The sequence below is a fragment of the Monodon monoceros genome, unplaced genomic scaffold (genome assembly GCF_005190385.1).
Source record: "Monodon monoceros isolate NGI ecotype Baffin Bay Population unplaced genomic scaffold, NGI_Narwhal_1 Super_Scaffold_5, whole genome shotgun sequence".
NCBI classification, from domain to species: Eukaryota; Metazoa; Chordata; class Mammalia; order Artiodactyla; family Monodontidae; genus Monodon; species Monodon monoceros.
The window spans coordinates 91,485,890-91,506,206 of record NW_021703782.1 but is presented as its reverse complement, the minus strand read 5'-3'; the positions used below and the strand labels follow the sequence as shown (position 1 = coordinate 91,506,206).

The 20,317-nt window shown below is 42.6% G+C and overlaps 3 protein-coding genes across 6 annotated transcripts in view; 2 read left to right on the top strand and 1 right to left on the bottom strand.

Moving 5' to 3' along the window:
• The window catches only part of SHOC1 (shortage in chiasmata 1), an 84,776-nt gene extending 84,019 nt beyond the window's left edge, over positions 1–757 (top strand). For 2 of the 3 annotated variants that reach the window (XM_029201471.1, XM_029201472.1), the window contains exon 25: positions 35–757. In XM_029201471.1, coding sequence (XP_029057304.1) covers positions 35–135 — 101 coding nt within the window. In that variant the 3' untranslated portion in view covers positions 136–757. The remainder of the gene's footprint in view (positions 1–34) is intronic. The other variant, XM_029201473.1, reaches the window with a different exon arrangement.
• A 2,897-nt stretch (positions 758–3,654) lies between these two features.
• On the bottom strand, positions 3,655–12,887 carry GNG10 (G protein subunit gamma 10). Of its 2 annotated transcripts, none has more exons than XM_029202877.1 (3): positions 12,776–12,887; positions 8,005–8,136; positions 3,655–3,721 (listed from the first exon to the last, which is right to left on the bottom strand). In XM_029202877.1, the coding sequence occupies exons 1-2, from the start codon at positions 12,854–12,856 to the stop codon at positions 8,011–8,013; spliced, it is 207 nt and encodes a 68-aa protein (XP_029058710.1). In that variant the 5' UTR covers positions 12,857–12,887; the 3' UTR covers positions 3,655–3,721; positions 8,005–8,010. The 2 variants fall into 2 exon arrangements, with proteins under 2 accessions (XP_029058710.1, XP_029058709.1); XM_029202876.1 differs by lacking the exon at positions 3,655–3,721 and adding an exon at positions 5,765–6,747.
• Positions 12,888–13,006: 119 nt separating this feature from the next.
• Positions 13,007–20,317, top strand: part of PTGR1 (prostaglandin reductase 1) — a 75,212-nt gene continuing 67,901 nt past the window's right edge. The window contains exon 1 of the mRNA XM_029202878.1: positions 13,007–13,055. The gene's annotated coding sequence lies outside the window, so the exon portion shown is untranslated. The remainder of the gene's footprint in view (positions 13,056–20,317) is intronic.

Below are 20,317 nucleotides of genomic sequence, written 5' to 3'. Positions count from 1 at the left end.
AATAAAATGGTTTTCCTTTTTCTCCTTTTAACAGATTTCACGTGCTCACAACTACCACCATTCAAAAAACGACGTCTAGTGTATGAAAAAGTCCCTGGTAGACGTGATGGACAAACTCGTCTGAGGTTTTTTTGAAAGAAATGATAGTGCTGCATGCCACATTTCTTTCTTTTTTATGATAAACTAGTAATAAAATGATTTAGGTTTGCTCATATATCAACGAAAATGCACTTGTTCTTTGATGTTCTCGGTGTTTCTACATTAAATTTTCGTAATATATATCTTGCCTTATAGTTTATATCTTTGTAAGTATTCTAATTAACATAATATTGTTATAAGATCCAAATAGCTCCCAGATTCACTGAAACATGAAAAACCTTTTTTTTTTTTTTTAAGAGAAATAGAAAACCTTGCCGATGTATATCAAAGGGTTGTTTGTTGTCTCCTGAAGGGCCTGCTGCCTCCACCTTTCCTCCAGCAAAAAGCCTTTGAAATGAGCCTCCATCTCAGTCTGACCCTCTGAGTCCAGAAGTGAAAGATCACCACAGTCAACCCTCCACCACCAAGAAAGTTAAAACCTAGGGCAAAATTGAAGTTAAAGAACTTCCAATTTAAATGCTGTCTTCGTAAACAAAATTTTCAAACAAACCACTGAGAGAAAATATTTGCAACCCACATGACAGAAAAAGGGCACACATTCCTAATATACAAAGAATTCCTACAAATTGATAGGAAAAAGACAACCTAATAGAAAAATGGGCAAAATATATGAATAGATATTTCACAGAAGGAACAAAAATAGCCAATAAACATTTGAAACAATATGCATCTTCATTATTTATTAGGCAAATGCAAATTAAAACAATAAATTACTGCTTTTTCACGTATCAGATCAGCAAAATTTTTGAGAATTCCAGTGTCAGCATATGGGAGAAAGAATGCTTTCCTGTATTGTTGGTACAACATTTGGGGAGGAGAGTTGGTATATTTTTACATGGATGATTGTAGGTTTCTAATTACTATAGTATTTGTATTCCATTGAATACATTTAAAAGAAAGATGTAATAATTTTGTTTTAAAATGTCAATATTTCTAATAAAATTTTATTCTTTGCAACTATTCAAAGTTCTGATGAAACTTTTACATGTCAACTCTAAAATGGAGGTACATGGATTTGGGACATCTTTTTTGCAAAAATGTTTGAAGACCACAAGCATTCTCTCTCTCTCCTGGCTTCTGAAATTATCACCCTGTTACTACCAAAATTGACCTCTACCTTTTTAGACCCAAAGGACATTCAGACATCACCTCACTTGATTTCTCTTCAGTGTTTGATACTGTTAATCACGTCCTCCTTTTTGAAACTGGCTTAACTTGACTTTAAACCAACTCTCTTACTCTTTTATTACACTTTTACTTATAGGATGTTTGGTTTTGCTTGGGTGTGTGGAGGGTGGAGACTTCAAAGAGAAACTATTTCTGGAAATTTTATTGGAATTTCTGTTATGCTTTCTTAAAGTTTTGGCAGGATTTCTCCTAAACTAAGGTAAGGCTGTCTTACCAGTTTGCGGATCTCCTTGATCCCATCTTTTTTTTTAAAAAAAAAAAACTTTTTTAAAAAATTTATTTACTTATTTTTCGCTGCATGGGGTCTTCATTGCTGCACCTGGGCTTTCTCTAGTTGCAGCGAGCAGGGGCTATTCTTTGTTGTGGTGCGCAGGCTTCTCATTGCAGTGTCTTCTTTTGTTGTGGAGCATGGGCTCTAGGCACGCAGGCTTCAGTAGTTGTGGCACTCAGGCCCAGTAGTTGTGGCACACAGGCTTAGTTGCTCTGCAGCATGTGGGATCTTCCTGGACCAGGGGTGGAACCCGTGTCCCCTGCATTGGCAGGCAGATTCTTAACCACTGCGCCACCAGGGAAGTCCCTTGATCCCATCTTTAATCAGCCTGCAGAGAAGAGGAGTTTCTTTATAGGCCCTAGACTGGGGCAAGCTTAGGCCAAGCTATCAACACCCACACCCCTGCTTCCTCACCAAATAGAGTGAAAGCGTCTGAGTCCTCCTGCCTGTATTTCTCAACGATGCTCGGTGTTTAAGGACACATTCATTCTGCCTGGGTCTGGAGTAGCCTCTAGTGCTGTTGCCCATCAGAGGTATTACTGGGAGGCAAGTCTTGTGTTTGTAGCCTGGGAACAGAGGATAAAGTAAATGAGTTCTGCTTCAGCAGAGCACTCCCAGGGAGCGACTGTCACATGACCGATTGGGTTGGTCCATAGGAGAAGCCTGAAGGGTTTGGATAGGTCCTTGTTAGGGGGTCAGAATTGTCAGTCCAGCCTCCAAGATCCTCTCCCAAACACCATATCACATGGAATTATTTAGAATAGGCCCAGCTTCCCAGGTTGGCTCTTGCCATGGAAACTTCGATTATCTGAGAGCGTTTCCCCATGAGGTTTTTCATGTTCTAAGGGGAGTTACTTGCCCTTAGATCTATGACTGGTAGCTGTGATGCTCACCTTTGAGGGCTTTTGAGTGGCCTTACCCCCAAGTTCCTAGGCCCAGCCCAAACACTGTAGGACTCATCAGAACATCAGCTGTCCCTTCCAGTTGTGGGTGGACATAAGATACTCCTTCCCTCGTCAGTGAGACGCAGCATACAACTGGGGATCAACACCAGGGTGTCCCACACCTTGCCTCTCACAGTAAGAGCCCAGTTACTCTCCCCAAATAACAAGCCTGCCCTAAAGCAAAGTATCCAACAATTTTAATAAATGGAGTAGCCTAGGTTGGAGGGAATGGGGAGTGCAAACTGTAGCAATCCAAAATGAAAGCTGAAAAAAATACGTTTTCTGTCTTTTGCTTTTGTATTTGGTTTATCAGTTTTACCGTACAAGAATTTTAAATTCCATACTTAATTAAATTATTTATTTAAATTGCTTATTTAAATTTAATTTGATCATCAAGTATACACATCTTCTCTTTTTTGATTTCTGGGTTTCCTGCCTTGCTTACGAAGCCCTTTTTTACCCTGAAGTTACACAACTATTCTCCTAATTTTTCTTCTAATGCTTTTTTATCACCTTTCTTTAACCTATGGAATTTTTTTTGCATAGTATAATACAGGGCCAATTTTATTTCCTTCCAAATGCATAGCCAATAATGCCAGCACTATTTGTTAAATTAACTATACTTTCCACTGAATAGAAAAAAAAAGTCAGGTCTATTTCCGAACTATTATGATCCATCCAATCATCTATTTGTCTAATCCTATACTACAATATTGTTTATTTTGAATTTTTTGTTTTGAATATTTTGTTTTTTTAAGTCATATTGTTCTGATTCAGCAGCTTCAAAGTAAGTTAGTATCTGGTAAGGCAAGTTTCACCCTCCCACGTTTCATACACACACACGCACGATTTTGTTTTGTTTTATTTATTTTATTTTTTATTTTTGGCTGTATTGGGTCTTCATTGCTGCATGCGGACTTTCTCTAGCTGCAGCAGACGGGGGCTACTCTTCGCTGTGGTGCATGTGCTTCTCATTGCGGTGGCTTCTCTTGTTGCAGAGCACAGGCTCTAGGCCCGCTGGCTTCAGTAGTTGTGGTGCATGGGCTCAGTAGTTGTGGCTCACGGGCTCCAGAGCGCAGGCTCAGTAGTTGTGGCGCATGGGCCTAGTTGCTCTGTGGCATGTGGGATCTTCCTGGACCAGGGCTCAAACCTGTGTCCCCTGCATTGACAGGCAGATTTTTAACCACTGCACCACCAGGGAAGTCCACACACACAGTTTTAAAAGCTATTCTCGGACACTTGATTTTCCATATAAACTTCTAGATATTTTAACCAGTTTCCCTTAAAAAATAAAATAGGAATTCCACTAAATTTATAGAAATTTTAGTAAGATTGCATTTTAATGAAATTGTCCTAATATCCTGAAATTTATTTGGACCCTGTTCTATAAACATCAGTAAAATCTTTTATGATTCTTGCACTTTTGTTAAATGTATTTTCAAGTATTTTTTATAGTTTTGTCATTAAAGTGGAAATGGGATAGTTTCCATTTCTATTTTTTAAAATTATAGTTGATTTACAAAGTTGTGCCCATTTCCATTTTTAACTAGCTATTGTCAGTGTAGAAAATGCTTTTTATTTTTCTATATATACTTTGTATCCAGCCAGCCTCCCAAATTGTAATATTACAAATTCAAGTATTTCTTTTACTAAACTGAGTTTTCAAAGTTAAAATTATATAATCCATAAATACAGATATTATTTCTTCTTAAATGTTTATGCCAGCAAGTCATTTGATGAAATCCAATAAAAACTAAGTGAATTAGTGAAATAAGAGAAGGAAATTAAAGATGACAAAGACAGTTTACTAAAATCAACAGCAAATTTCATATTACATGGTGAAATGTGGAAGCATTCAGCATATTAGGAACAAACAAAATACTTTTTATCACCACTATTATTCGGCACTACTTTGGAAGTCTTAGCTAATGCAGTAAGATGAAAAAATGAAATGATGTAAACATTCTCTCCTTTAAACCCTTCATGTAATGAATGACATTGATAGATTTGCTTATGTTGAATTAGCTTTGTAAGGTTGTATCTTCTCTTGATAAACTACAGAACTTGACTTGCTTATATTTAAGACGTATCTATACTCATAAGTGAGATGTCTATAGTTTTCTTGTACTATCTTACCAAGTTTTTGCCAAATGGAAAGTGAAATCAAGAGATTTTTTTTGACACATAAAAAGCTCTACATAATTAACGTATACAACTTAATGAATTTGGAGATACGTATACACCTATGAAACCACTAACATAATCTATGCCATAAACTTACCCATCACCTCCCAAAGTTTCCTCCTGCCTTATTATTTTTTGTCATAAGAACAATTAACATAAAATCTACCCTCTTACCAAATTTTAAAGTATCCAGTACAGCAGTGTTAACTACAGGCACTGTGCTGAACAGCACATTTCTAAGATATACTCATCTTTTATAGCTGAAAATTTGTTTTTTGTTTTTGTTTTTCGTTTTATTTGTCAGTTGCGGCACACGGGATCCTCGTTGCGGCAACGCGGGATCTTCGTCGCGGCATGCGGGATCTTTTAGCTGCGGCATGCAGGAATCTTTTAGTTGCGGCATGCAGGCTCTTAGTTGCAACATGCGGGATCCCTGACCAGGGATCGAACCCGGGCCCCCTACATTGGGAACATGGAGTCTTAACCACTGGACCACCAGGGAAGTCCCGAAAATTTATTTTTTAATGGAGATTTTTTTTTTAATGCTTTTTGTTGTTAAGATGGAGAATGGAACATGTTTAAATGCTGATAAAAGGATGCAGTAGAGAAGTTGAAGATAAAGGAGAAAAGGGCTAACTGATGGTGTGACATTTCAGAGGTGAAACGGATCCACAGAATAAGAGGGTTAGAAAAACGACACCTGAATTTTGACCGAATGGAAGGGATTCAGATCACTTAGATTTGGAAGTTTAGTGGCCGGAAGTAAAAGAAGTTCCATCTTATGACTTCTACATTCTCTACTATAACACTACTTATGTTCAAATATATTCTCATTTATTTATGGATTTATACATAGCTATTTCAAAGAGCAAATGTTGCCAGTAATTGAGATATTTCTGCATGTTATACATATATCTATTTTTCACAAAATTCTGTGAGGGCTTGTAAACAAAAATTTCACCTCCCACTTCCAGCACTCAATCTCACAAGCAAACAAAATCTATGAAGCCTTAAAACAAAATCAGACACAAAATGTTGCTGTCATTAGCAGAAATTAAGCAGAAATTTTATTTCCAAGCTCTTCAAAGATTATAACAAACACATATAAAGTATTCTTTTAAGTGTCCCAAATTAAATCAAAGGCACATCATCAAAGTAAAACACTTGTGACATTGAGAATTCATTTAGGTTGTAATATTTTCACATCACTTTTTTTTAATCATTTGCAATATTCTGTAGATCACATTTAAACATTGTTTTAAAGACATGAAATAATTTAGTAATTTTTTAAAGTAAAACCACCATTATAAAATAGAGAAACTTAAGAAGACAAAGATCAAATCTGCTTCATATACACGATGGGGCAATCTAATACACAACACAACATTAATCCTTTCAAACAAGTTTGCTAAGAAACAGCTCCCATATTTAGTGTTAAAAATAAAACAATCTTCTCATTTAGAAAAATCAAGACATCATTTGATTAATAAAGCCCATTCTTCCCCCAATTTTATACTTGCTTGTCTTCATTTAGAAATTATAAATTCATGAGAAAAGAACAAATTTTGTTAAGGTATAAAAATCTTAGTCGGGAACAACAAATTACAAATATTTAATTTTTTTAACAAACAATACTGTTTTTCTTCCCAAAATGTAAACATCTAGTAAATAAAACATATGTAACATTCCAGGTATAGAAACACTAGTAATTCACTTAATGAAAGAGGTGTATTTTGGTATATTTGGTGGTAAGGTTTTTGTTTTAAGTATAAAGCACTTCAACAAAGAACCAGGCCATTATTTTTTAAAATCTACTCCTTCACCCAGTTTCCTTGAGTAGAAACTCATAAATTTCCATAGAATTTTGGCTAAAGGACCAGGCCACAGGAAAGGTCCTGTGAAATATCTAGAAGTCATTTGGCTGGAGAAGTGTGTTCTTGAGATTTGGAGGCAGTCATTTATCACTTGGTGCTTGAAAGCATTCCTCAGCGGACTTCTTCCCTATTGGAAAGAGAATTTGGTAGGCTTTCACTTAGTAAAATTATACATAAAATTAACTAGTCATCGGGCTTCCCTGGTGGCGCAGTGGTTGAGAGTCCGCCTGCCGATGCAGGGGACATGGGTTCGTGCCCCGGTCCGGGAAGATCCCACATGCCGCGGAGCGGCTGGGCCCGTGAGCCATGGCCGCTGAGCCTGCGCGTCCGGAGCCTGTGCTCCGCAACGGGAGAGGCCACAACAGTGAGAGGCCCGCGTACCGCAAAAAAAAAAAAAAAAAAATTAACTAGTCATCATTTCATAGGTCACTTTAGGGTTCTCAAAGAAAGTAACGTGTTAATACCAGAAAATCCAGACTACACCATTGAATGAGTAGGACCCATGAAAGTGCTCTGTAAAAAGAAAAATGCTATGCCAGCAGAAGACTATTATTTTAATACCATAAATGTGAACATTTTCCATTAAAAAGTACAATAGTACCTGATAGAATGATTACTTCCTTCTTGTTAATGTGAATAATTTCCTTTTCAAGTATATGAAAAAAGACCTAAGATGATTACTTCCTGTATAAACACCCCTTAGAACATGTAATTTGAAATATATTGGCCCCAAAAGACTCTAATAATCTATGCCCTGCCCTGCTCCCCCGCCTCCAAGAAGAACAGTGAAAATGTGAATGAGACCCCATACAACACACTAGAACCCAGGAAATTTATTATAGGCCACCAAAGAGGTGTTTTCATTTCAAGAATAAATTTTTAAGGTTCTTTTAACCCTACTCACACTTTCCCCAGTTACTCCATTTCTTCCTCCGTTAAAACACAGAAATACATTCTGAAAGCTTCTAGGAAAGAAATCACAGCTGGTGATGGGACCAAGTCTCCTCTGGAGAGTCCTTAGTCCCAAGAATAACAAGTCAGTTGATAGCACCAAGCAACAAATCACAACTCCAGGATGGTGTAAGGACAGAGAAGATGGTATTGAGGTCAAGAAATTATTATTGGCCAGCTCAGTTCAAAAGCTCAAGTACACAAGGATATTAGCATCTCTTGAGTTAATGCAAAGAGCATTGAGACTCTTCTAATTAGATGTATTCCACAAGCGGCCGATTAGAGTCATCCTTCAGGGAAAGTTGTGCATTTTGCTGGGTTTATTTTAATTCCCCCAAGAACGGTAGATATTTAAAACTCAGTTGCCCAAGTCCTTTGGGAAGCCCCATGATAATGCCATGGCCCCAAGATGGCCTGGTGTACCATTACTCACCAGTCTTCAGAGTAAAGCACAGGATCTGGGCTCCCGAAAGGGGTTGCTTCCGGCTGGAACACCTACCAGCAGGGCGTCCTTACAGGCATTCTGCATGCAGTACTGTTGAAGCTCTGCTGCCGCCTGAGAGACCTGAAACAAAGGGACAAGAGCTTGACATGCTGCTCACAGCCAGATCCATCCAGCAGTCACTTGAGACTCTGAAAAATGATCATACAACCTGACAAAGGTCATACTTTGTACAACCTCCAAGAGTCTTTTTTGCTGAAAGTTCTAATAATTTAACTCCAAAGAGGAAAGGTTACAATTTCTATAACTTGATTTAGGGTATTTTTGGTTTAGTGGCTTACTCAACAAAGGAAAGATAAAGCCGTATCTTTCATCCATTTAGAATCCTAGTTTTGAGACTGAATTTGAAAGAAATAGCTTATCCTAGTGTGCCCTTTACAAATTTTCACTTATAAAGCATGCATTGATATATCCAGGTCTGCCATGTGAACAGACTATTTTAATGTTTACAAGGCTGGATGGAGCCTTATCTGGTCTGCTCAAAACAAGTGACGAGGTCCCTCCATCATGTTTGTTTTGTTTTGGGGTGTTTTTTTTTTTGCGGTACACGGGCCTCTCACTGCTGTGGCCTCTCCCATTGCGGAGCACAGGCTCTGGACGCGCAGGCTCAGCGGCCATGGCTCACGGGCCCAGCCGCTCCGCGGCACGTGGGATCCTCCCGGACCGGGGCATGAACCTGCGTCCCCTGCATCGGCAGGCAGACTCTCAACCACTGTGCCACCAGGGAAGCCCTCCATCGTGTTTTTGAAGCAGAACAGCTTATTGGTTAAGAGTGCAGTCTCTGGACAAGTTACTTAACTTCTCAGTACCTGTTTTCTCATCTGTGAAACGTATTTAGTAACAGTGCCTACCTCCCTGAGTTGATGTAATAAATGAGTTAATGCACGTAAAACACTTAGAATAGTGTTGACACTAGTTAGCAATCATTTGTGGCAGACTGCAGAAACAGTCACAATATTTTGCAGCTCCTACCACCAAGAAGTAAAGTCTTTATCCACCCCTTGAATCTGGGCTGGCCTTGAAACTTACTTTGACCAGGACAATGGCAGAAATAATGGGCAAGTTCCAAGCTTAGGCCTCAAAAGCCTTTGCAGCTACTTCTCTTGCTATGGTTGCAACCGTAAGACCACCATCAAATGAGCCCAAGCTAGCCTACTGGAGGTCTTGTGGAGGAGAACCAGACAGCCAAACCCCAGCCACCTGCCTACTAACCTCCAGACATATGAGTGAGGCCATCCTAGATCATCCAGCCATCAGCCAACCCTCCATTTGATGGCAGATGCACAGAGAGCCCAGCAAAGACCAACAGAACTATACAGCTGAGCACAGCTTAAACTGTTGATCCAAGAATTGCGAGTTTATAAAGGTTGTTTTAAACCACTAAGTTTTGAAGAAGTGTATTAGGCAGTATTGACACTATATTATTCTACCTTTCTTCTTAGCCTCCATTTGATGGATATTTGTACTTGGAGGCTTTCCTTGCTTTCCATTTCTCTTGTACTGAAAAAGTGTTTTGTATAAAATCTCACCCATATTGTACAAAAATGTTCCAATTGCTGTTCAAGTATTACTACTAATTTGTGTTAATTTTCCAAGCTTCCAAATAACTGAAAAAATCAATTCCTTAGGTGTCAGTTACTATCTAGTTTCTAGAATACTTTAGGAATTTTAGTTTCATTAATGTAATAACAGTTTATATCATATAAACATGTAACATAATGTTGCCAAACTAATGTTTAAGCTTGCCTTTCCCTCAACAGAAGTTCTGACATTTTCATGTTAATTATAATTGGAATTACTGATTATATATACATGTTATTAATTCAAAAGAAATTTGGAACCAACTATGCTCATACTTATTATCTCAGCTTCAGAGGGAACGAGTGAACTCCACACATGATGGGTGGAAAGAGACTGTCTCCCAGGACTCCCAGAGAAATGGGACTAACTGCACCCTAGCCTAAAGAACATGTCAAAAAGTTAAGGTGAGGGATATGCAAAGCAAATGAGAGAAGAGTAAAGTGGTCAGCATTTCTCTAGCACTTTGAAGGGAAAAACTCTGGCCTGGGAGAATACAAGCCCAAACCCTTAGAAGTTGTATCCTCCCAATGGAGGTGGGATAATCCCTACCCAAATCATATGACTTTCCTTGGTTTGAGCCCAGGCTGACCCATCAACTTCTGAGAGACTTCTCCAAAGCAAAGAAGGGGTCCTTGGAAGGATACTGAGCATTGAAGCACTGGGAAGGGGTGCCCTCCATCATATGCTAAGAAACTGGTATTCCGGTTTATTTACCAGTTAGCAAGTCTGTGAAAGAGAAGACGTCTCTGGGTGTGCTGAGAACTTCCATCCGTCACTGAGCCCTGAAATGAGTCAAACCAGACCCTGGAAGGTTGTGACTCCCTAAGGTGCTGCCTGAGAAAAGCCCTGCCAAGCACCCCAAACCATACTCCCATGAGGACACCCTGCAAATAAGCTTATTATCTGTGTGACTTTGAGCTATTCACTTGACTTCTCTGTGTCTCAGTTTCACCACCTGTAACTACTTTTTAAATGTAGATAAGAATACCTTCCCCAGCTACTGCACAGGGTAGGCAGGCGTCTGGCTCACAGTTTTTCTTTCCACTTCAGGTCCCCACATCATCTTAAACATTTCCAACAACCCTAGTTTCATTTCCCTGAGCTCCTCTCTTCAAACAACCTTCTCCTCAACAGCAGTAGTTACAGCCAATACCTGTAACTGCTCCACATCTGTAATTTCACACTCCAACATCCTGCCTTCCGATCACAATCTCTCCTGCCCATCCAGGGTGCTGCTTCCTTTCTCCTCACTACACCTGCTCTTTGACCTCAGGGGGAACATCTCTTCCTTTTTTGTCTGGCCCATCACAGGGAGGCTGGCTCTGTTCCTTCTCCATTCAGCCTGGGTTCAGCCTCTTTCCGGCCAGACGCTCAAATTCCTTGCTCTCCACTCCCATTTCTATCTTTCTGGCAAAACTCCCCCGCTAACCCACTACTTGGATCAACTACCGTTCACCTTGGGCACTCAGATTCCTGGGCAGCCAAATACTGCTGGAGACAAAAAAAAAAAAAAAAAAAAAGTAGGACAATCAATCTCACAGTAGCTGGGTCTTCAGAATCACAAAGTGTCTATGATGGTGCCTGCTAGGGGTCCTCTCCCAGTCCCAACAGCACTCTCTCCCTCATCCTCAGCGCTTGTGACACCGTAAGTTCCCTTTTTTCTGCCTTAAAAGAAAACTTGGCCTCCTATTTCACAAAGAAAATTGTCATCATACAAGGTATTAAGGCCTTATCTGGAAACATCTATGTTAACACATATCCTTCCTCCTTTCTTCCTGCCTCAGAAGGTGCCCCTCCAACCCCAGACCCCCTTAGAGAGACTACCTGTCTCTACCTCCAGTTCTCCTTCTCCATTTGTTTCTCCCCCTCGACCTAAAAAAACAGTGTGTTCCTTCCTCTCAACCTCAAAATACAGCTTTTCATTTCCTAAATTAAAAAAAAAAAAAAAAGGTTTCCTCTTTAAAACCAGGTTTTTTTTTTCAAAAAAGTCTTTCTATCCTATTACAAATTAGATTCGGCATCTACTACTACATATGTCACTGAAACCTCTTCTGCATTCCACAGCTCTCTCTCTACCTTGTTTTAGAATCAATTACATCAATTACTCTCTGAAATTATTTTATTTATTGGTTAGTGTGTTTATTGTCTATCTTCCCCACTAGAATGACGTATTCTCAGTACCTAGAATAGGGCCTGGTACAAAGAAAAGGCACTACTGAGGTCCACAGACTATCGCAGCAGGGTCCATTCATTCACACACACATTCTACAAGTAATGCTATATACCAGTTGGTAAACACAATTACACATCAGATGCTTTTTAATCAACTGACTAAACACTGGACACGTTGACTAAGCCTCAGAATTGTGAAAACCCCTCCTTCCTCGCTTCAGTACCCTTGCTTTCCCTTGCTTCCCTTCTCGCGGGCATCTCTTTCGGCGGGTCCCTGGGTTCCACGCTCTGGTCACTTCCTACAGCTTTCACTCCCATACGTTCTCTCAGCCTCGTTCTCTGAGCTTCGGCCCAGGTAGCCAAACACCTCCCGGGCATCCCCTCAAAGTCCACGTATCCGAAACTTACGCATCATCTCTCCTCCTCACCGTAGCGAATGGCAACGCCATCCATCCTGTCACCAGGCCAGAAACCCGAGCAGCGCCCTCCTCCCCCCTCAGCCTATCAACCCATCACCGAGGCCCATCCATTCAGTCTCCCCCGCAGCTCTGGACCCCATCCTCCAACACCAGCCAAGCCCGGGGGGGCCACCAGCACGTCGCCCGCATTCCTGGTGTCCTCGGGTCCGTCGGGCACCCCGAGTCATTGTCCCCATCACTGAAACGTGACTGCGCCGGGGCTCTCGGTCCCGGACCGCCCTCGCGGGGACAGGTGCGTTTCTCCCGGGCGCCGGGGTCCGGGCCCGGCCCTGCGCGGACTCCCACCGCCCGAGGCCGAGCCGCGAGCCTGGTCGGGCGCCGTCCTCAGGGCCGCCCACCGCGTCCGGCCACCCGGCTCGCGCTCAGGCCGGACCCGCAGCTGTCCGCCCGGGCGCGGCCTCCTCCTCCCAGGCCCGCGGACGGCCGGGCGGTCTCCGCACCTCGAGGCCAGTCGCCGGCGCGGGCCTCACCTTGATTCTCTCCACGCCGGCCTCCAGCTTGAGCTGCTCCACCAGGCGCTGCAGGGCGCTTACGCTGGCCCCGGAAGACATGGCGGCGGCCTGAGCTCCGAGCGAGTGAGCGAGCCGGTGGGCGGGCGGAGACGCGAGGCCCCGAGGCCCAGCGCCGCCCCGGGGCGGGGAAGCCGCTGCGCCTGCCCCGCCGCCCGCCGGCTGCTGCGCCTGCCCCGCCGCCCGCCGGCCGCTCCCGGCCTCGCCCGACAGCCGCTCCCCTCAGTGGCAGACGCAACAGGTAAGCGAAACCTTGGGGTCCCGAGCTGACGGACACCTAACTCTGCGTTCTAAGCAGGGAGGGCGCCTGCGTCTACCCCAGGCCCCCGAGCCGCGTCGCGGGGCCCACACAGGGCGCCCACCTGCACATCGAAGCTTCTAGGAGGAGCAGGAGTGGGTGTGGGGGATGGAAAAGGAGAAGACGCTCTCCTGGAGACTCGGAACTGTGACTGCGTGTGTATGGAGCAAGGTGTGCAGCGAGTGGCAGAAATAAGGGGCCACGTGTGAAGGCTTCGAAGCCCTGCGAGGGAGTTACCCTCGGGTAGGTGAGGACGGTCGATGGGGTTTCCATGCAACAGAAACAGGTTTCTGCGTTAGCCTGTGACTGTGTGACGGGAATCCTAGCGGTTGACCCGGCAGGGTCAGTAAAGTAAGAGGGGTAAAATCGCAGGCCCTGACATCTTTGCAGAACATACAGAAGAAAATTAAATTCAGCCCCCCTCACTCCCGTCTCGCCGTTCAACTGTAACCATTGTTTCTCTTGTACTGCCTTTTTTTTTATAGTGGACATTAGTTTGTTTCACAAAACTGGCATCATTACTATATGTAAAACGTGGTTTTTGTTTTTTTTTAATTAATTTATTTTAGTTTATTTTTGGCTGCGTGGGGTCTTCGTTGCCGCACGAGGGCTTTCTCTAGTTGCGGAGAGTGATTGCTACTCTTCATTGCGGTGCGCGGGCTTCTCATTGCTGTGGCTTGCCTTTGTTGCGGAGCACAGGCTCTAGGCGTGTGGGCTTCAGTAGTTGTGGCATGTGGGCTCAGTAGTTGCGGCTCACCGGTTCTAGAGCACAGGCTCAGTAGTTGTGGCACACAGGCTTAGTTGCTCCGCGGCAGGTGGGATCTTCCTGGAGCAAGGCTCGAACCCGTGTCCCCTGCATTGGCAGGCGGATTCTTAACCGCTGAGCCACCAGGGAAGACCCAAACGTGTGGTTTTTGTTGATTTTGTTTTTCACTTAATGTATTATGAATATTTCCTGATTATTCTTGTGCGCCATTGTATTTGTTAGAACCCACTTAAAATGAGTAATGCAAAAAGGTAATACACTGGCTTGTGTAACTGAAAAGCCCAAGGACTTTAAAGTAATAGGTTTAATTGCCCAAATAATAGCAGTAGGGCTCTCATTCTCCATCTCTTGGCTCTGCTTTTTCTGAGTGTTGGCCTTGTTTTTTTCAATGGTAAATAGACTCCCTCTAGTGCTGCGAAGGAAAGTTTCAGGCTTTTATTGCCCCAGCCTAGGAACCCCAGGAGCAGTAGCACCTCTTTTCTGTCTTTCTAATTGCTGCAGCAAAAATCCCCATAATGGACCTCACTGACCTTATTGAGTCATGTGTCCACCCCTGAACCAGTCGATTTGAAGGCAAGGGTTTGTGTGGTGCTGGAATGCCCGGATTAGCTGGCCCTGGCCGAGAGCAGGTTGTGGGCTGGGGTCAGCCCCGCCTCTAGGGGGCCCTGTGGTGTGCCACCCAACTTCCCATTTAGGACCAAGGCATTCATTGCCCCACCTGCCGGGAGTAGCAGCAGCTGACGCCGCTCAGCTGAGTCCCTCTGGAAACTGCCCTTAGCCCGCGAGCCGCCCCTCCCAGGGTCATCTCTCATCCAATGACGGATGTGTGGGATGCATAAGATCTGCACCCCAACCCCCTTGCCTCAAGCTGGCACAACAGTGAAGGATGATGGCAGCTCACAGCTCCCCCTGGGGCCATCTGAGGCCTTTATGGCAGCTGCCTCACAGTTCGGTGCCTCCCTCTGCCTAATCCCCAGTTCCTGGACTGCCCTACAGGTGTTGATCTTCACACTCCGCAACAGGCTTTCTGCATGAAAATCTCCATCTCAGAGTCTGTTTCTCTGGGGAACCCAAACTAAGACACGCCCCCAAACCATATGGACTGAAAGGGGAAGATCAGTTCCCTAAAGGAAAACCAGGATGCTGATACTAGAAGGGGGCCAGGGGGAGTCAAAGAAAAGATCTGCTCTTCGGCTATTATTTTTAATGACTGCATGATATTCCATTGTACAACTGGGTCATAATTTATTTACCTATTGCCCTATTAGTTAACACTGTGGTGGCCACCTTAAACATACAGCTTTGTGGATGTTTTTTATTTCCTTATGATGCATTCCTAAAAGTGGAATTGGTGGATCAAAGAATATAAAACAGTTTTTAAAACGTTTCCAGAAGGTGGTAGCAATTGCTATTTCCACCAGAAGGCTGCCTGTTTCTCTGCACCCTCACAGTTCTGTATTGTGGTTCTTTATCCCTACAAACCTAATAGATGAAAAATGGTGTCTTAAGTCTTTTAGATGTCTTAACTGTTGAGGCTGCACATTTCTTCTATTCCTTTTGTGAGCTATGTGTTCAATCTGAGGTGTTAAAGAGTTTTTCTTATCTCATGACAAGAGCAGATTACCAAATTTTAAAGCCCTCTCCCGTGGGCTCCCTCACCACAAAGAACGTATATTCTTGTCAAAACATGAAAGTACACGTTAGAAACGTGACTAAATTGGTGACAGAATAGAAAAGTTGTGTGTCAGAAAGATGAGGCAAAGAACTCAGAGCAAAGATACAGACTGGAAGGATCAGGAAAAGCTCATCTTAGATGGTGAGACCTAGACCTTGGAAACGTGTCCTGCAGATGGCAGAAAGGAAGGGGGAAAGCAGGGAGAACAGGAGTCCATGCACACGTGGAATGAATTCGTTAATGAATGAAAGAAGGCTCTAGTGAGTAACAGAAAAGTCACAGAAAACCTCATAAGAAACAGGAGTTTTGGGCAAACAGCGGGGTAGCCACGTGGTAAGACATTTTAGGAATATTAATCTGGGATGAGGATAGAAAATGAACTGAAGCTGGGGAGACAAGATGACTTCAATAGTAGTTTTGTCTTTTTGGTGGAGTGGCTGGATCGAGGCCCTAGAGAGGACTGTGCAGGTGGGATGGAGAACAAATTCAAGAGACTAAACCAGTAGGACTTCATTGTAGTTATGAAATGCGAAGGAAAGTGGGCAGAGGCTTCTGAAGCAGAGAATAGGTGAGATCTGATGCCTGTAACAGAAATTAGGAAACAGGACTAGGTTTGAAGGTAGGAGCGAAGAATAAGGATGAGTTTGGCTTAGGAGAAAGTAAGTCTTCAACTGGACTGCTTCGTGCCTCCAGGCTGCTGAAAAGGTTTAGTGGCATATGTTGATGTGGTAGCTGAAGAAATGAAATGATCTCTAGTTAGAAAAGGGGGCTTTGGGGTTGCCCACTGTGAGGAAACACCCAAGGTGATACTTGTGTGTCAGCCACGAGGTAGCAGAAAAGGTCTAGGAGTGTGCCCCATCTCCCTCCTTCATGCCCGATCACACCCGCCACCCTGCTTGCTGCTGTATGACTGATGGTGCTTTTCTTGGAGAGAAGTGGTCTGGCTTTGAAAGAAACAGCCAGGTTTTAGCATGCAGCCTCCTGCAGTGATCCATGGACAGGCAGGCTAGGTGCCACTTGTTAACGGAGGGCTGAACATCTGTGCTTTGCTTTATACGTCACCAAAATGTCTTCTCATCCATTATTTTTGCATCGTGGAACTTCAGGGTGGAAAGAGACCTTCAGATAAGGTAGTCCATTCCCAATTTTAGAGTCGAGGAGACTAAGGCCCACTAAGAAAAGTGACTTGCCTAGTATCACACAAAGTGGGAGGAAAAGAACTTCCATTTTAGCTTTCAACAGAAGTCACTGCTCACCTGGAGGACTAGAGTCTGTCCCCACAGATGCAGTTATTTCCAGAGCTCTGAAAGGTGAGGCATGGGGACAGAGTATCCTTTCCTCCTCACCCCAGCTAAAATGCACAGATCACCAATATATTATTTTAGAGAATTTGTTACCCATTTATTTCTTGGTTAAGATAAAAACTTATAAATTTCCACTGCTTCTAAGAGTCTCAGTACTTTTCAGAAATGTCAGTGTCCTTGTAAAGACAAACATTTCATTTGTTTCCCTGTTGTGATCTATAAGTCTTCACTCCTGACATGTATTTTGTCACCCTTTTACTAACAGTAGGTTATTTTTCCAGAAAAGCAGCTTTAAATCACTCTTCTCCATAAAAATAATGATAAAATGGGAAGGTGTTTTTGCTACCTTCAGTTTTCTAAAAAAGAAACAGGGAAACACATTAACAACTATATTTAATGTGACAGAGTATAATGTACCAAAAAAAAATCATTTCACTTCCTTCTACCCATTGCATTATTTTTAGAACTTAATGACTCAGGAGTGAAAGATTCACCAACAGGTGTGTGGATTCAGCTTCTCTGGAGAGATTTTTACAGGCTGCTTGAGACTTTGAGAGGCAGTGTGACTTAGGGCTACTTGATGTTCTTTTGAGCAGCCATTCCAGGCATGCCTCTGTATCTCACTGGAAGTGTCCCTTCTGTAAATGTAGGCCTTGAACTAGTGAGTAGCAGATTATTCTATTCGCTCTGAAAGTTCTTTCTTTCCTGAGTTGTCATCTCAGCTGCTTCACCTTGTACCCCAGGGTACAACAAGGGGCAGGCGGCTGCTTTTAAGACACACAATTCCAATCCTAAGGAGCATCACTTTTTCACTCTAGCACAGTACTCTGCACAAAGTAAGGGGTTCAAATACTTATTTAAGTAACAAAGAAACAACGGGTTTGTAATCATCACTAAACACTCTATTACCATGGATTTTAACAAACGAGACTCCTGTTGCCTCTGAAGCATTAATATATGCTAGCCATTTTACCCCATCTCATTTAATTCTCATGATAATCCTGTGAAGTAGTCAGTATCCGTACTAACTATTAGAGACGAGAAATGAGGTTCAGAGGTTAACCTGCCCAAAGTCAAACTATTCATTGCAGAGCCAGGAACCAAACTTTGGTCTAACCGGCTGCAAAGCCTGAGCCATTCCCCTGCATCCTGCTCCCTCTTCTTGAGGTTATGAAAGGAGACACTGTCAAATGGGAGGAAGTTTCTTCATCCACTAATGAAACTGGGGAGGAGTCTGTAGGAAATCCCATACGTCACTGCTGTAAGACTATGTGATCCACTCCATACATAATTGTCAAGGATACTCTGAATCCGTTAAGAAACTGATTAAAGTTTATGACAAATCATATAGGCTTTTTACTTAAATACTCATAACATTTCGCAGTTGCAGGCAGTCTAATCTCCTTCAGACCCTAAACCTATGTAAATTCACAGGCTTATAGATTTTTAAGTCCTAATTATCTAAAAAGATCCCCTGGGGCTTCCCTGATGGCACAGTGGTTGAGAGTCCATCTGCCAATGCAGGGGACACGGGTTCGTGCCCCAGTCCAGGAAGATCCCACATGCTGCAGAGCATCTGGGCCTGTGAGCCATGGCCGCTGAGCCTGCGCGTCCGGAGCCTGTGCTCCGCAACAGGAGAGGCCACAACAGTGAGAGGCCCGCGTACCGCAAAAAAAATAAATAAATAAAAATAAAAAATAAAAAGATCCCCTCATTTCACAGATGAGGAAACCAGAAAGGTTAAATTTGTTTAGCAAATTTTATTTAGTTATCAGGGGCTAGATTTGGCTTTAGCCCATATTTAAATGTGAAGAGTATCACACTTTGTAAATAAAATTAATTATAACTCATCCGGGGCCTTCCCTGGTGGTCCAGTGGATAAGACTCCATGCCCCCAATGCAGGGCGTCTGGGTTCGATTCCTGGCTGGGGAACTAGATCCCACATGCATGCTGCAACTGAGTTCACATGTCACAACTAAGAAGTCCGCATGCTGCAGCTAAAAAAGAAAAAGAAAAAGAAATTCATCTGTACACAGCTATTTTGTATCAATACCAACATTTATCTGCCTCAATTGCACAATTATAACTCAACAGAGACCACCTCTGATTTAAAGTCTTTAAGTAGCTAGACCTGTTCATACTAATGTCTAATAAAAGCTATTTCTCTTTAATTTCCACAGAACTTTCAGTATGGGGCTGGCACACTGGTCCATAACACTAGCTGCATGTTAGCTTAGCAGTTGGCTTCTACTCAAGGAAATATTTGCAATGTGTGGGTGTTAAAAGTTTCCTGCCATTTCAGTCCAAAAAAATCTCAAAGCAAATAAAACTACTGTTTTTCTAAACATAAATTCAGTAGTACTAAAATAGTTAATTCTATAAACTGAATTATTTTTTCATGTAACATTTTAAATTTCTGTATACCACTTGTAGTGTTTAAAATTCTACTCATGGCCCCTACTTGATAGATGTGTTATGAAACTGCAACCCAGGATTTGTAGAACTTGGAGAATTCATAAAGAAATAAGACCAGTGAGGGAAGGGTCAGTTTTAGAAACTGCTGTGAGGATATCTGACATGAATGTAAGTAACCCTAAGGGTAATTTTAGCACAGACCTCAATTATAGGAAGTGATAATAGAAAGCAATAAGCAGCTATGCTCTATAAACCCCTGAATTCCAAGCAAGGAGGAAATGGTGATAGCCCTAAAATGAAGCACAAGAGAAATTTTCTAACTATAGTGGGGTTCTGGGATCCCCTACCCAGGATTCTTCTCCAAGTGTTTCTGAAATGGAGAAGCTTTTGGTTCTTTGGTGGGGGATTGGCAGAGTATGGAGATAGTAAAGATACCCAACATATGTGAACGACACTTGTGACACAACTAATTGCCCTTCCTTTCCTCCAGGATTTTGAAGCATAAAGCCATTTTGTTGAGGGAAGGGGAGAAAAGAATCATAGTCCTTCCGTTAAGGAGAGTCCATGCATCTCACCCATACAGTGACCATGATTCCAAAAGACCAACCAAACTTTTACCAAGTGAGCAGGCTGCCAGGAACAATTCCAGAAATAAGACTTCTATATAAAGACAGAAAGAAATACAGCAATCTAGCATATATGCAAAATAATATCCAAAGATACATAGTTTTTATCAGCCAACCTTTATGAATGCTAACATATTCAGTCCTCCTATTTTTCCTTATCACTAGGTTTTTTTGAAATACAGTTAATCATAAATTTATTTGAAATTTTAACAGAAGGGCAAGAGCCTCCATTTCTTTCTGGTCTGCATAACATATGGTACCCACGTCTAATCTTAGGTGATAATGCTGTTGTGTGGCACGGGTGTGGTAACATCATCACTGGGACAGGGGTTACTGACTGCAACCACAGCACTTTTCAAAGGCATTTACCTATGGTTTAGAGTTGGGCATTTGGGGTTTGGAGCACAGCTTCCTACAA